The 16276-nt window shown below is 42.4% G+C and overlaps 2 protein-coding genes across 6 annotated transcripts; one reads left to right on the forward strand and one right to left on the reverse strand.

The window, feature by feature from the left end:
• Positions 1 to 86: 86 nt before the first annotated feature.
• On the reverse strand, positions 87 to 4314 carry LOC113032759 (retinol-binding protein 1-like). Of its 5 annotated transcripts, none has more exons than XM_026185836.1 (5): positions 4181 to 4231; positions 3222 to 3452; positions 2717 to 2901; positions 1055 to 1156; positions 87 to 355 (listed from the first exon to the last, which is right to left on the reverse strand). In XM_026185836.1, exons 2-5 carry the CDS (start codon positions 3295 to 3297, stop codon positions 302 to 304), a joined length of 417 nt encoding a protein of 138 aa, XP_026041621.1. In that variant the 5' UTR covers positions 3298 to 3452; positions 4181 to 4231; the 3' UTR covers positions 87 to 301. The 5 variants fall into 5 exon arrangements, with proteins under 5 accessions (XP_026041621.1, XP_026041624.1, XP_026041622.1 ...); XM_026185839.1 differs by lacking the exon at positions 4181 to 4231 and adding an exon at positions 3616 to 3746 and having other exon boundaries at positions 3228 to 3452; XM_026185837.1 differs by lacking the exon at positions 4181 to 4231 and adding an exon at positions 3616 to 3744 and having other exon boundaries at positions 3222 to 3395.
• Positions 4315 to 12219: 7905 nt separating this feature from the next.
• Positions 12220 to 16184, forward strand: LOC113032452 (complexin-4-like). Its single transcript, XM_026185375.1, has 4 exons — positions 12220 to 12503; positions 12750 to 13121; positions 13797 to 13884; positions 15128 to 16184. The coding sequence occupies exons 2-4, from the start codon at positions 12886 to 12888 to the stop codon at positions 15350 to 15352; spliced, it is 549 nt and encodes a 182-aa protein (XP_026041160.1). The 5' UTR covers positions 12220 to 12503; positions 12750 to 12885; the 3' UTR covers positions 15353 to 16184.
• The last annotated feature ends 92 nt before the right edge of the window (positions 16185 to 16276 follow it).

Consider the following 16276-nt stretch of genomic DNA (forward strand, 5'->3'; position numbering starts at 1 on the left):
GCAACACGCACGCACGCACACACATACGCACATACGCGCGCGCGCACACACACACACACCTTATCATTTAAAATAAGAAACATGACAGATGCATCACTTCTTTATAAGATTGTGCAACATAGGGAAAGACCTTTACAAAAGCTCTACAACTCTCTTCTCTCAGAACAATGTTTTTTTCCACAAATATTCAGTTTTGCTGTTGTACTTCAAATATATTGTTAATAAATAATGCTATATACACGACTCTCGTACCGGCTACCTTTAAAATGAGACTATTGACTGTAAAACATTTTCAGTGACTTCATTCAGCCTTCTTGAAGACTTGCTTTGCTGCGACGCCTTGAACTCTCATTTCCTGCAGAGAAGAGACGGAGAAGAAGAGGGAAAAAAAACACGAGGTGAGAGGGTGTAAATGAATGGTGAGAAGCAACAAGAACATTTGGGATTCTGTCCAGAACACCCCCCTCACCAGCTCATGCTTTGACCTCATAATCCGTCTTCCACTCTTTCACATCTATTCATCAGGTCTTTTCAGCCCGCTCCCACTTTCCTCCTCCACCTCTTCATTAGTTCCTCACTGTTCCCTTTGTGTAACCTCTGAAACCGTCGCTGGTATTCCCCAGCATATTGAGTTTAGCATCGGCAACACTTTCTCTAAATTTGTGAGAGCTTTTTAGTGGGAGAATGCTGACCGTTTGAAAACGTAACCAGCAATGAAAGATAAGCTATGAGTTTAAACTGTTCTAGAACAAATGTGCCTCTGAGCTTCTGTAGCACTTGTGCATTCAGTTTGTGTGTACTCCTTTGTTAGGTGATGGACTTTCCCCTTTTAGGCACATACAAACTCCACAGACCTCTTAATAAAAACCTTTTCTCACAAAGACAGTAACAGAATTAGCCAATGAATAACTTCTAAAACCTGCCTTATTTGAATACCCTCCCTCATTTAGCATATCAATTTCTCCATCACTTCCCTTTAAGCTTTCATTTTCCTTCTTCCCTCTTCCTTGCTTTCTCTCTGCACTGGCCTCTTCTTCCCCTCGTACATCCTTACCAAATGCAGCTTGTCGCCCTCCAGCCAGTGCGTCCAGCCTCGTCCCTCTTTCTCGCCTCGCTGTACACAAACCAGCTTGTCTCCGTCCCAATCTACTGTAGTCTGTGTAACCACAGAGATGCCGTTAGTGTGAAACATTAGCATGTAAAGTAGCTCACACAACACTCAGCCACACAAAGAGACAAGAAGCTTTATGCAAAGCAAAAAAAAGGGGGGGGGGGGGGGGGGGGGAGACTAATACAGTGATGCGTGAAAGGTCATGGAGCCTTTAAAATATACTTCATTTTTTCAAAGATGTGACCAAAAACATCAGATTTTAGATATTTGTTTAAAAATTACATGAATATATTAGTTGGACCTGATAAAAAATGATCCAATATTTTTGTATCTTTGCATCTTTTGTATCATGTGACACCCTGTAGACAGCAATAACTAAAAAAAAAAAGAACATTTAAAGATAATAGTTTGGGCTTTGACTTTCCAAAACATCTTTGATCTCCTTAACATCACTTTGGTGGAACAACTTGTGAGTTTGGGGTGATGTTTTTGTTTTATGATCCATTTCCTCCTGAGATTTAATCCACGGACAGGGGTCCTGTCACCTCCTTGAGACTTTTCTGGTGTAATTCAGAATTCATCCAGTTGTTTAAGACTAAATGCACAAAAACCGATCCAAAACATGACGCCACCATCGCCATTTCCTTTGTCCAAACACAAGACTTCTTATTTCATACTAAAAAAAAAAAGTTCTACTTCAGCATCATCTATACATGAATTCGAGTTCAAACAGCCTTCTGGTTTTCCAGTGAGATCTTTAGCAATCTGCAGGTCGAGTTTGCGCTGCTACGATGGACTCTATCGCCGTTTAATGTTCTGCTGATGTTAGACTCAGTAACCTGAACACTGTCACTGTTGTCGAGACAAACTCTTTAAGGATGGTTTTATAACCTCTCCAGACTGATGAGCATCAGTAAATCAATAAATCAAATCAATACAACAGAGGAACCTCCTCTGTTTGGGCCATGACACACTTCCCACTTCTGAAAACTCAAGCATTTTACAAGCAAAGTGGTAAAAGCCACAATAACACGAGTCCTGGCTGGCAAATGTGCACAAACCCCGCCTCAGGGTCACATTACATTTTAAACATTTCACCAAATGCTTTAAAAATTCCTCACCATAAGGAGGGCAATCCTGGGCACAACCAACACATGTGTGTCAGATCTGCTGTCTGGACTCTCACCGAGGACATTTCGGGTCAACATTGGGATAAATCCTTACTAATCTAGCATTAGTTAAGTGAACACTTTGCACCATCAAAGACAGATGATTAGCGCACCAAGTTTAGGACAGAGTTCCAGGGCTCATCAGTTAAAGTTATCCCCAAGTCAGTGTCCCAGTCTCAGACGGTCAGTGGAGCACGGATTAAGGTTACTGATAAGTTCATAAATCTGGGATATGAGTCGTCTCTGTTTAGCATTCAGCTGAAGAATATCATCATAGCCCATCATTGAATGGTTACTTGGGAAGGAGCTGAATGTTTCTTATTCTGGGTTTTTAAACAGCAACGAGTGGTTATGGAATAATCCCAGCGGGAAGTGTACAGACTTTACTCAAGTACCTAACCTTCAAAGCAAACTTTGGAAAAAACACAACACACACCTGACAGGTACGGCCATCCACTATCCTCAGGTCCTCAGTAAATTCTTTTCCAATATTAAAATCCATGCTGAAATTCTTGAAGGTAGTGATTGTGTTGATTTTCATGGCTCCTGTCTCTGGGTCATGGATGATCTCTTTAGTGGGCTTCAACATACACACGATCTTCCTCAAAGCAACATTAACATCTGGGAGAAAAGAGGGAAAGATTTTGTAAGCCACACTTATGGGGGGATCTTTTCTACCTCAGACACTGCAGGTGGAGTGAACACACACACTTGTGAGGGTGTAAGTGGGTCAAAGGTGGTGATTTCATTACACTAATGTGCTGCTGGAAATGTAGATAGTCCACATCACTAAACCAGACACTGAAGATTATGAATCAGTCAACATATAAACAATTATTTAAAGATAAACGCATGAAAGATGAATGTTAAATGAGAGGGTTTTACCCGTTAAACATTTGATGGTAATAATACTATAAAATATGCTGCATAAAGACTGGTACCTAAACCTGTCAGGTAGGCGTCCACATTCTCCTGCTCCACCATATGATAGGTGCCGGAGTAATTAGGTTTAGTCATTTTTTCCTTAAGAAACTCCAGAAATTCCTGCTTTGCCTTGTTCTGGTTTTTCCTCCCGTCCCGTCTGGATCCCACGGATCAGCTGCCGACCCACAAGTCTGAACCAAGATTAGTGTACAACCACTTGTGCGTAAATTGTAAGCCCTGGCAAATACCTGCTCCAATCGAAACACAAATACAGATTAATCTAAAGAGATTCAATGTGAATAAATAGTAATCATTTAAACTTCACAAATCTGCTATTTTAGCTTTTTATTTTCAACTTCCAGCGCGCACAAATGTCTACAAATACTTGCGATGTTCTTTTCGCTCACTTACAGCTCGTTAAATAGCCGTGCACGAATCGCCTGTTGATCGCAGAAGTCTAATCATCACTTCTGCGGTGAACCTTTGTACAGCTGACGACGTAAGCTACGTAACTGACCGACGTAGTTGCCAGCTTTTGCGTGGTGTTCCCTGTAATTACCTTATCGTCTGTCCCGGTGTTTTATATGCGGTGTCAGCCACGATGGAAACAATTTAAATGCCGGGGCTTTCCCCCTCTTGGGTCCCCACTCTTTGTAGTGGTCAGCTGCTTTTTTGTCTCCCCCTGGGGCTAATTTTTTGTCCCTCGCCACCCCTCCCCCGGCCCTCTGCCACTTCTTTGTATATTTCATCACATCCATACTGATTGCCGAAACTATCTCCCTAACATCTCCATCCATCCTTTTTCCTTCACTTATCCAAGGTTTGTGAGTCTTTATACTGAGGTGATGATGATTATTATTATTCTCGGTGATAAATTCAAAAACTGCGGCGAACAGGTAGCCGCCGGAAATGCATAGCAGGGATCCACAGTCCAATCACAGCAGCTGCCAGCTCCTTCGACGCCACCTGTACTTACATTTCCAGTAAGCTGGTGCACGTCTGGTGACGTCGTAGGATTCGGGGGAAGGGGTTACGACATCCCTACACATAAGTATAAATCCCCGGTGACACGCACAGATCCCGTCACATGTGCACGTGGATTTTGGAGACAATTTTTAAGCTGCCAAATGTAAGCTGCTTTCAAGTGAGGGTGGAGAACTGGGACATCTGAGCTTCATGTGTTTTTCATATATCATCCCTCGACTAGAAAACGAGTAATAGCCTGTGAAAGTTAATATATGGTTTAAATAACCTGCACTACTTGCTGGATGTTCTTCTGATGTAAAACGGTCAGTTAGAGCTCCTTCTCTGAAGCGAGTATAGGATAACTCTTGCTCATTTTTAAATATAGATTTAATCCAGGTGATGTAGAATGACTACATCTAGGCTCCTATATGGCGTCTGTAATCTTAAATTGGGGAATTCCACAGAAAGCCCAAATGTCCCAGTTTTCTGTTAGTACGTGAATGCTGCTTACATTTGTGGATCTGGGTAGAAGCTGGCAGCCCGAAGACAGTCTCAAAACCCCACGTGCACATGTGACGTGATCTATAAATCTCCCCGTATCAGTCTAGGTGTGTGTAAACACTCGTCTAGTCATCTAAATGAGGCTCAGTTCACCCGATTCCACATCGGCCTTTGTCACCATAAGGAGAAAAACCGAGGACCTCATTGCTTTTTATATAGGTGGGAGTCACCAAACACCCTAAGATACGATATCATTGACATTTATAACATTTCGCCATATACCGAGTACTGCAATAACATATTTAAAGGATCCATCACCTTATTGTTAAACTGCAAATTATGTCCTCAGAGTTAAACTTTGTCATCGTCTCTTTATCAAATAAGATAGTTATCTCACTTCACTTTTTTGTTTCCAAGCATGCCAGCACTGTTACTAAAGCCCGCCATAAGAGGGAGTCAGTTTGCTATCAGTCTGCGATTGAATGGGGTCAAGTTGGCAATTACATGTAATTTGTTTCTGATAATACAGTAATAATAATGGGAAACCATTTAGTCGACCCTCAGACTAGTCTACTTCTGCCTGAGGTTTCTTTTACTGAATGTTTGTCGTTTAATAATGACTCAGGGTTCGTGAATATCATCGAGCATCATTTACTTCGAAACAAAGCAACCATTACACGTTAGTCATTACATTCCAGGGGGCAGGTCCCTTCTCTCTTGCCCCGTCTCACTGCGTGCATGCGCAGCATACTAATACGGAACAGGTATATTAAAGTAGCATTAATGAACAACATTGGTCAGATGTTCTACATCCCCTCTCTTTAGCTTATGGCTGTATAAACTGCTAACAACACCTTTAGCAATAACACATTAACAACATGTCCATATCATAACATTCTAGCCTAAACATTAACGAATTACTTCACACCTTGAACTGTGTCATTGGTAAGGACACGGTGAGCATTTAACTTTGCTGACATCACATCATGTGTACTGTCCACTTTTTTTTTTTTTTTCTTTCGTGTTACTGTCCATCTCTTATGCCTTAGTGTTCATACTTGGGGTTCGGTTTGCAGACTCTCCCATATCGTGTGATGTAAGCATCACGTGCCGGGCGACAGGGGGACTGGACTGGGGCTTGTGTGAAGTGTTGCGTGTGGCTATGTGTTTGTTCGTCGGTGTGTGTCACGGGTTCTTGGATGTGCTGTGGGGAGTCAGTGGTTGGGCTGCGGTGTAATCATCACGGGAATCTCCGTGTGGTGGTGGCGGTTCAGAGACTGGGAGGATATGTCTGCGGTTTCGCCTGTACTCTCCAGCTCCTGACTGGACGATGTACGATCTGGGCTCTTCGCAGGCTTCCTTGATGGTTCCTAAGGAGTAATGTCCTTGACGCGTTTGCATCCGCACAACCTCACCTGGCATGAGGGGGCGGAGGGGTCTGCTGGACTTGTCATAGTATCTCTTTTGTGCCTGGCGCTTGTGAAGTAGGTTTGTTTTAACTGTTTTGTTGCTTTTGGGGCTGGGAACGAGCAGACGTCTACACACGGGTAGGGTCGTGCGCGTCTGTCTTGACATCAGCCTTTCAGCTGGGGAACCTAGTGTGTTGTCACGTGGCACGTTGCGGAGATTGAGTAGGTTAAGGAAGACATCCGTTCCATCTCTCTTTGATCTTTCCATCAATTGCTTTGCACTGCGAACCGCACGTTCAGCCAATCCATTGGCCTGCGGGTATTCTGGGCTACTTGTCACATGAACAAAGTCCCATGCTGAAGCAAAGTCTGCAAAGCGTTGGCTGGTGAACTGAGTGCCGTTTTCTGATATTACTTTGTGCGGGCTGCCATGGACAGAAAAGTGTCTTTTGAGCTTTGTGATGACAGTGTTGGCGGTTAGGTCTGGAAGCAGGTCTACTTCGAACCAACCTGAGTAAGAGTCGACTACAACCAGGTGATGTTGTCCGTTCCACTCGAAGATGTCGGTGGCGACGGTTGACCAGGGTAGGTCCGGCACTGGATGTAGCTTTAACGGCTCTTTCTGTTGATGTGGCCTTGTGCTGTTGCACACTGGACACGCAGCTGTTTCTTGCTCAATATCTGCTGTCATTGTGGGCCAAAACACAATGCCACGGGCCCTGCGTTTGGTAGCTTCCATGCCTGGGTGCCCTCTGTGGAGGATGACGATATAATCTTTTTGCAAAGATTTAGGAATCACTGTTTTCAGCCCTTTCATGACAATGCCATCTTCTAGAGTGAGTTCGTCTCGATATGGGTGGTATTGACGAAGTTCTGTGGGCAGCTGAGTTTGTCTGCAAGGCCATCCTCTCATTATGACAGTGCTCAGTTTCTGTAGCTCTGGATCTGAGGCAGTATGTTCCTTTAGCTGCATCAGCCTGTAAGAAGAGATTTGCTGGATCGACATGATCTCGTAGTCAGCTGTTTCATCACTGTTCTGATCCGTCGAGGGTGTGGGAGCACGGGATAAAGTGTCGGCGAGGTACATCTGCGAGCCTTTTTTGTACACTATCTGAAAGTTGTACTTTTGCAGCCTAAGCATCATGCGTTGCAGTCTGGCTGGAGCTGAATGTATTGGCTTGTTCAAGATAGTGACTAATGGCTGATGATCGGTTTCAATTTGGATTTGTTTCCCATAGATGTAATCATTAAACTTGGAACAACCAAATACGACTGCAAGAAGCTCCTTCTCAATCTGCGCATAGCGCGTTTCTGTCTGTGTCAGAGTACGAGATGAGTAGGGAATTGGGGCGCCTTCTTGGAGGCATGCAGCCCCGAGTCCATACTGCGATGCGTCACACGTTAACGTGACAGGTTTCTTTACGTCGTAGTATCTGAGGGTAGGAGGACTGGTCAGGCTTCGTTTTAAAGCATTGAATGCATCTTGATGCTGCTTGAGCCAACACCACTGTACTTCTTTGCACGTTAGCTCCCGAAGTGGGGCTGAAAGCTCGCTGAAATTAGGAATGAACTTTCCTAGGTAATTAATCATCCCTAAGAAGCGTTGGAGAGCTGTGACGTTTTCAGGTGTGGGCATCTCTTCAATTGCTTTGGTCTTTGCTGGGTCAGGCTTCAAGCCCTCGCTTGTGAAGACGTGGCCAACGTATCCAGAACATAGGCTCGCTCACGCAATCACAAACTGTAACAACTGCGGGGGCAGCCACGAGGCAAAAAGGGACAAATGCCCAGCATATGGCCAGCAATGCCATAAGTGCCAAAAATGGAATCATTTCCAGAAATGCTGCAAGTCATCACAAACACGGCAATTCAAAAAGAGACCCGTAAACCATATTGAAATGTAGGCGCACGGCAGCGATGAAGAAATGTTCTATGTGAATGGAATTGACATAGACACTATAAATCCCACTTCTGACACCATGTTTGTCGTTTAATAATGACTCAGGGTTCGTGAATATCATCGAGCATCCTTTACTTCGAAACAAAGCAACCATTACACGTTAGTCATTACATTCCAGGGGGCGGGTCCCTTCTCTCTTGCCCCGTCTCACTGCGTGCATGCGCAGCATACTAATACGGAACAGGTATATTAAAGTAGCATTAATGAACAACATTGGTCAGATGTTCTACACTGAAATTCAAGTTAGTCCTCACTGTTGCTAAGTGTTGCTAAGATCTGATTGTTGGGGTTTCCTCTGTATTATTGTAGGGTCTTTGGCTTACAATGTACCGTAAAATGCTTGGAGGTGATTGGAGTCGTGATTTGGCATTATATAAATAAATCTGAATTGAATAGTCACCACAGGTTGCAGCAGTAATGTAAAAAAAAAAAAATAATGCAATCACCAGGCAGCCAATATTTATTTATTTATTTTTGGTTGATTGAAGGAGGTCGCCGTTCTATTTTTCCTCCTGTGACTGAGCCATTAGCTTGCTCTGAATTAGGAATTAGGTTTTGTCAAGCTGCTTGTATCCAGTGTGGGATGGTTTGTTGTTTGAGTTAATTTAATGTAGGTTTACTCAGCTAACGTTGTCTCAGGATGGTGCTGCATGAGATTTTTTATTGTATTCCGAGAGTATTTTAATTTATTAAAATATCCAAATTCAGTGTTCCTGTATAGATACATGCAAATATCGCAGTACTACGCTTGATTTTTGTCTCAAACACTTGTTTTTCCAAACACTTCCTTGTTTCCAAAGTGGTCGCCACAGTATCCTCGGGATCAGAACTAGAAGTAAACTAGCTTGTGTCGCCTTCTGCTCTCAGGATCTTTTGCATGTTAACAACCACACCACTGAGGGTAAAAGTTAGAATCAGGGTTAAGTTGCAGTAAGGGTCAGAGGCATTCACCTGTGATGGTGAAGGTTAGGGTCACGTGCTAAGTTATAATGTCAACCACTGTTGAGCAAAAAGAGCCACTTAAGGGATTTTCAGGGAGATCAGTGTCCAACATGTGACAAAACAACACTGGCATACACGTGAACACACACACACACACACACACACACACACACACACACACACACACACACACACACACACACACACACACACACACACACACACACACACCTGGAGAATATGAACATGGAAATGTTCAGTAATGTTTCCCCTTTGTTCTGTTCATGAATTGTACTGGCTGACACAGGACCACCTCGAGCTATCTTCAGTAGTAAAAGGCAAAACTTTGGATTAGTAAACAGATCTCAGGTCTGCATGAGCTCTGGGGTAGGGGGCGTGGTTTCTCTCTGTGATCTTGTTAAAGTATTAAAGCTTCCTCACCTGTTAGAAATTAAAGTGCTCTGGGCACCAGAGGAGGAAGAGTAAGGGGAGAGGGGTGTGGAAATGAGTGAGGGACTTCAAACAGGTTGGTTGAAGTGTGCATATGGGCTCTCGGTGCCAAGTAGGGCATTAGAGTAGGTCAGAGAGCATAAAACTCACTGTGGAGTCGTTCCAAGACATTCAAACAAGTGTGCCAAAATAAGAAATCAGGAGAACAGCTGGGCCACATTTCTGAAAAAAAGGACACACGGAGATCTAAGTAACCCCATTTTACATTCAACAGTAGTATATAGTTATATTTAACAAATAATGTATCATGGTGTTGTAAGCAGATAAGTGCGTTATAATGTACTTTTAGAAACTGGAGACAATTGATAACATTTAAAGCCATGTTCAAACTCTTTTTTCCTCATTTTAGTAGTAATGATAGTTATTGGTAAAAATATTTTGCAAATTGTAGTTGGTGGAAATGAAATGAATTAAACACAGCAGCAATTCAGGAAGCAGAAAAGTCAGGCCTAATTTGCTGTCTCATGGAGAGCACATCATTGGAAGAGAATTAGGCTGTTTATAAGCTCCTTCTTTTCATTCTGTGTCCAGCATAATTAATACCTGTTGCCACTGAAGGGGAGACTTTCTGCTGCTCTCTGTGTACTCATATGGAAGTGCAGGGAAGTCCCAGAGCAGCCGTACAAGACATTGAGCCAGTGACTCACCCTCAGCATCTAATTCTGGGTCAGGCTGACCTGCTATCACTTTCAGAGGTCTCTCTCTTTCTCTTTCCCTTTCTCCTTTTCTCTGTAGGGATGTGTCTGCTCGTTTTGTAGTTGTTGAAAGAGGTGTGTTGGGGTCAAAGCAGAACCTCACCAGCTGCAGCCAGTTCTTCAAATGAGACCACTACATATCCTCAGAACTGATGTTTCCACTCTGCCAGGTTGGTGTTTTTGTGACCATGCCTCTTGTCACTTTTGCTAAATGTTTGGATAGATTCCCAGGGCCATCCTGTCTTTAGTGTTTTGCAGCCTCCTCTGCTCTGGCTTCAGTGTCTTTCTCAGCAGCCAGCTCACTAACCTCTCCCTCGCATCTTCAGGCTCTCAGCCATCAGTTCAGCCTCCACATCTGGCTTTGTTCTTGCCTGCTGGCAACCCCTGGCCCTCTGCGCTTCCATCAGAGATTTATAATAAATCAGTTTGGCCCATCCCCTGCCTCATGGTCTGTGTTTGCACATGGTTTGTAGGTCACCATAACAACACTGATAAATGCACAGACCAGTCACTTAACATGGTGTTGCAATCATTCCCCAGAGATTTTGGTTCATATTGATGTGGTAACATTGTCTGGCTGTACAATGCACATTGAGATCCAATGACTTTGGATACCATTGGAGTAAAGTGCAGCAACAGACACAAACTGAACTGCTGAAACAGCTCATTTGGAAGAACGTTAGGTCCCTGGTTCAATCTCACGTTTCAGCAGTGGAAGGATAACTTTATGCAAACGCTCCTCCTTGACTTAATAAACTGTACTGAGATGCTTTTATGTGATTGGCAATTAGATATCTACCTTAATTAGTCGTTGAATGGGGGTATTTAATAAAATATTTGCTAAATATGTGATACTGTGACTAGCTAGAATTGCTGTTGTTTTTCTCTGTGTGTATTTCAGTGTTGTATCTCCCATTAAAAGACGGTGTCTACATGCCTAAATGCACTGAGGTGAGCCACGTGACTGGCTGCTTAGATATTCGTGTTAACGAGTTGCTTTTACAGGAGTGCCTATTACACCTGTGACAATCCTAATAACAAACAATCCTCTTGGTCTGTAGTGATCCTAAGTGAAACTGAACAGAGTGAAACTGAACAGAGAGGAAAGAAATGACCCGGTGAAGGTTGTTTTTTTAGGTTTTGTTTTTCACACTCATGCCCTCTGCCTCACTCAGATAATATTTCTGCTGGGAAGCTGTCTTTAAGTAATTTGATTGCATGTAAATTTTCCATGTAATTTGTTACATAAGTAGAAGGTAAAATGTTACATTTACTGGAATCTAGTTTGTTTTGGTATATCGATCACATTTCCCCTAATGGTTAATTACTACATAAATAACCCTTTGATTTTATATTATGTTGTGTTTTATTCAAGATTCTTGCTTCAATTTTTAATGAGGGTGAGAAATCCTTTTTTGAGTGCATATATTTAAAAAAAAAAGAAGAAGAAAGAAATCAGGGGTAATGTATTACACTGCAACTTTTAAACTGTGTTTGTGGATAAAAAAGTCTATGATGCAGGAAACTATGCTCTCCCTTTAAACAAACTTCAGCACTGATTGTTTGGTGGAGAGACTGAGGGAGACCGGAGGGTGACCCCACTCTGTCCCCTCTTTTCTGACAGTTTGCACAGTTGCACAGTCCAGCTGTCAGTACGTTTCTGATCTCCCACTGACTCAAATACTTCTCTTTAAGGCCGGACTCTCTCCATCCAAGTTTCATTTCTTCTTTCCCCATCTTTAGTCATCTTTAATCCACGAATGTTTAGTGAAATAAATACCAACAGCATTCTTGTAAGAAAAAAAAACTGTCGCTGTTGCATTTATTCTCCCATTTTCTAAACTATGAAAACAACATGGATTAAATGGAGCTACGCAGGAGGACAAATGAGTCTATAAATATATTAACTTACTGTGAATGCATGGGTGTGTCACTCAACATCACGTCTAAAGCTTCACCCCTGACACGTGACTCATCAGGTGCATTCCCTGCCACGGCTAACGAGATTCCCCTCATTAAGTCCCTTAGGTAGTAATCTGTGTGGCAGAGTTGGGGGTAGTGAAATGTGAAAACGATTCTGTAGGAGGGAAAGAGGGAAGGAGAGGCTGAAACCTCAATGGAAAACAGTGATTTTGTCCTGTGAAGGCCAGGAAGTTGCAGGCTTAATATCTCGTGGAGAGTCTACTGTTTTTTATTCTTGTTTTCCCCACTTTTTAAAAAGCTTTAGGGATTGGCTGGTGGTGGTGAAGGCCATCTGGCTGGGTGCTTTATCTGGATTTTATGGTGTGAGCCTTAGGCCAACTGTGGCCACCTGCATGGGTAAGATAACCGTGGACAGGAACAGCATGGTAAACCATGTTTGTGTGTAAATCAGTGGTAATAGACCCTGAAAATTAGCCTGTTCAGCATGTTAGTTTGGCATTTTCATGTTTTGTCATCACGTAGTTTCCGTTTTTCTGCTTTACTGCCCTCTTTAACCTGATCTAGATGATAAACTCTCCATCAGTGTGTTTAACCTTTCTGAGTGTCTGAGCCTTGTCTGACTGCCGTCCTTGTCCTTGGCAGGAGTTATTGCTGTGAGATGTCAGACTGCGTGTCCTGATTTTCTCGTGTCAGTGCAACACAACATGAGGGAAGGCGAAAGCCACCATAAATTCACCTGTCATCTGACGAGGAAATAGGGGTGTGTGTGCGGTACATCATGGAGTCTGTGGTGAGATTAAAAAATTCCCTGAGCATGCCCATCAGGAAGCTGACCAGCTGTGTGTCGGAGGTGAAGGGGAAGAAGCTGTGTGCCAAACGTAGGAACAAGAGAGGGAGAGGCAGCGGGAGTCGAGGAGGATGTGTCAAGTTGGGCAAAACGTCTCCCCCCCGAGCTGCATATCCCAAAGATCTGTCTATCATTTGCTCGTACCAGACAGAGCTGGAGAAGGAGAGGCAAGTAATGCTCTGTATGTGATGTAGAAACCGTCATGCAGGGGTGAAGGAAGTATTCACATACTTTAAGTAAAAGTAGCAACAGGTGCTTTTGTAAACATGAAGTGTTACAAGTAGCACTCTTACAGTGAAAATGTTGCTTAAAAATCACAATTCATAGTTTTGGAATCTAAATGAGAAATTGTTATCGAGAAGAAATAAAAAATGAAACACAATGAAACGATTGACAAACTAAACTAACCGCCCATATCAGCCAATTTCTGTGTAGTGTCACCACAAACTGCCTCCAAGACAATGGGAGGGGCGTCAGAAATGGAAACCACAAGTACCACAAAGCTGCACAAGCACCTGAGTAGTATCATTATTTTGTGCCATTACAAATAACAGGCAGGGTTGCTTCTTGGATGCATTATATGAACAGGCGTTTTATCAATTCCAGGTGAAAATGGAAAAAAGACTCTAAACAGACATGAAATCAAGTTTTGCCTGAGTTACATGTAATTCATCTGCAAACTGAAATCAATCCCCTCAGTTCACCTCATTTTGTCAATTCCTCACTGTGCTCTCATTGCAGGAGGCAGCTGAGATGAACGAAGGCGTTAACTGTGCAGAGAGATTTTTATTTTCTGCCTGCGATATCTGAGCTGTATTTATGTTTGTCTGCTGTGTTGACAGAAAGCTGCGGGAAGCCACCAAGGCCCAGAAGAATGCAGAGAGAGCAGCGATGAGAGCTCATTTCAGGAGAAAATATCAGCTGCCTGAGGTCTGTGTTTGGAAGAAAATAACAATATTTATCCTCTAGTTTTGTGTAAATTGGACAGTTTTCCCCTTATACACGGTACTGGGTTTTTTAAAAATTTTATTTCTTTAACAGAGTTGAATTGAAACTTTACAAAACGCTGCATTCTTCTGTTCACTACTCTCACACACCAGTTTAAATTTTCTTCAAAATATAATGTTTTTCCAACTTCACTGAATTAATTTAGATAAAATGTCAAATAACCACAAAAATGTGCTGTGTAATTCTTCTGAATTTAGGATTCAGGGTTCAGCAACCAAAAAATTCTTACCAGTTCAAAATGAAACTTGCTGTGTCAAAGAAAATGAGAAGATAGAAAGAAGATGAGAAGTAAATACTTTTTATCAAGTATTTACTTGATAAATACCCTCAGGGAAAAAAAATGAAATCATGAAAGGAAAAAAGAAAAAAAGGGCAGCACGGCGGTCGCAGTCAGGAGGCCTTGGATTCAAATCTTGACTTTCTAGTCCAGTCTGGTCTTTCTGTGTGGAGTTTGCATGTTCTCATGTCTGTGTGGGTTCTCTCTGGGTACTTTCATTTCATCATTAAACATCATGTTAATGTCTGTAGCTCAGTAGTTATAAACCAATCTCAATGCAGTTTCTGTTTTTCCTTTTGCAAACACTTCTCCATCAACAAGATGTAGCGCATCTTGTTGATGGATAAAAAAACCTTAAAACTCAAACTGTTATAACTTCAGATGTGTTTGCAGCCTTTGCAGAGATACAGCCAACCCCCAACAATACAATAGTTGGCTTATTCTTTGCAGGCATTATCCATGTGTGCCAACTTGTATGTTACTGCAACATAATAATGGATTGGATTTATATAGCGCCTTTCTATGCACCCAAAGCGCTTTACAATGCCACTATTCATTCACACACTGGTGGAGTGTGTGAATGTGCAAGCTACCGTTGTAGCCACAGCTGCCCTGAGGTAGACTGACAGAAGCGAGGCTGCCATACCGCGCCATCGGCCCCTCTGGGCAACACCAGTAGGCGGTAGGGTAAAGTGTCTTGCCCAAGGACACAACGACCAGGACAGAGAGCCTGGGGATCGAGCCGGCGACCTTCCGATTACAGATGCGCTTCCCAACCCCTGAGCCACGGTCGCCCCAAGGACATAAGAGATGTAGAGCTATTTATTCATTTTTATTTTTGCAACACGTTCAACCCTGTAACCCATTTGTTCTTCCATCATCCTTCAGAACACGAAGGACACAAACCAGCGGAGGTCAGTCGGAGGCAAAGTGTCGCTCCCCCACGAGCTATCGACAATAATTCATCCTGAAACCAAAACCAAGAACGATGGCTTCAACCTGCTGAGTGCCTTTCAAGGCCTCAGCTTCAGCACAGCGGTCCTCACAGGGAGGAAACGCAGCGGGACGCCTACTCCTGCACCAGCAAATGGGGGATCTTGTAAAATCATGTGATCAATATGTACTCACAGCAATGATTATTACACTCTATTAATGAAGAGAACAGCATATGGGAATTTATGACTGCTGCTTTTATGTAAGCTGAAGTCAGTTTTCTTCTTACATAGCTCTGATAACTTGTAACAGGTGAATAAGTCACCTGTTTTACTTAATAATAACAAATACGGCAGTGTAAAATGCTTATTTTAGGTATTGATTAGATATACTCAAACATTATTATGAGGTGTTGAATTACTGGTCAGTACATGACAATGAAAGTACAAATGGGATTTTACGCAGTACTTGAAGAATTTTTTCCTCATTGAATATGTTGATTTTATACTGTTTTAATAAGCTGTTGCATTATATTGTGATTATATAACTAAATCAATAGTTGTAGATGTTAAAACAGGGCACATCTTGTCCTGGTAATGTTTCACTCGGACACCGTGTTTAGTTTTTTTATAATAGAAGCCAAGCTAGTACGCAGAGCTGTCGGTCTAAATGATATAGATCCAACTAAGAGATCTATACACAAGTGAGGAACCTCAGGGCAACAAAACAACATGAAACTTTATTATTTTGTGTGATTATGTTAGAATTTGTCCACTTTTCTTTATACTGAGTCCTTTCTGCATCACATCTACAGTATCGGTGATGTGTATGAGCCAAATTTGCTAGTTTCTAATAACTGCTTTGTTTGTGTTGAGCTTATTTTGGTGCATAAATTCAAGGCTTTTATACAGTATGGAGAAAAACACCACTTACGAAGGTGGACATTTAGTCTGTTTGTTTGTAGCTGATTTGCTGTGATTGAACTTGTAATAAAACACATTTCGGGAAGCTACACTGGCCCATTATCTGTTTTTTGTGCAGTCAACCTGAAATTCTGGCTCTGTTGTGTTTCTCTTGAACTCTGATGCTCAGATTTATAAATCA

Source organism: Astatotilapia calliptera, chromosome 11, assembly GCF_900246225.1.
Source record: "Astatotilapia calliptera chromosome 11, fAstCal1.2, whole genome shotgun sequence".
Taxonomy (NCBI): domain Eukaryota; kingdom Metazoa; phylum Chordata; class Actinopteri; order Cichliformes; family Cichlidae; genus Astatotilapia; species Astatotilapia calliptera.

Coding starts and splice junctions, on each gene's coding strand:
- LOC113032759 (XM_026185836.1), bottom strand. CDS start 3,297: ATGACTAAACCTAATTACTCCGGCACCTATCATATGGTGGAGCAGGAG. Junction 2,902..3,221: donor CGCCTACCTGACAGGTTTAG/GTACCAGTCTTT, acceptor CTTTTCTCCCAG/ATGTTAATGTTGCTTTGAGG. Junction 1,157..2,716: donor TGGATGGCCGTACCTGTCAG/GTGTGTGTTGTG, acceptor GTGGTTACACAG/ACTACAGTAGATTGGGACGG.
- LOC113032452 (XM_026185375.1), top strand. CDS start 12,886: ATGGAGTCTGTGGTGAGATTAAAAAATTCCCTGAGCATGCCCATCAGG. Junction 13,122..13,796: donor ACAGAGCTGGAGAAGGAGAG/GCAAGTAATGCT, acceptor CTGTGTTGACAG/AAAGCTGCGGGAAGCCACCA. Junction 13,885..15,127: donor GAAAATATCAGCTGCCTGAG/GTCTGTGTTTGG, acceptor ATCATCCTTCAG/AACACGAAGGACACAAACCA.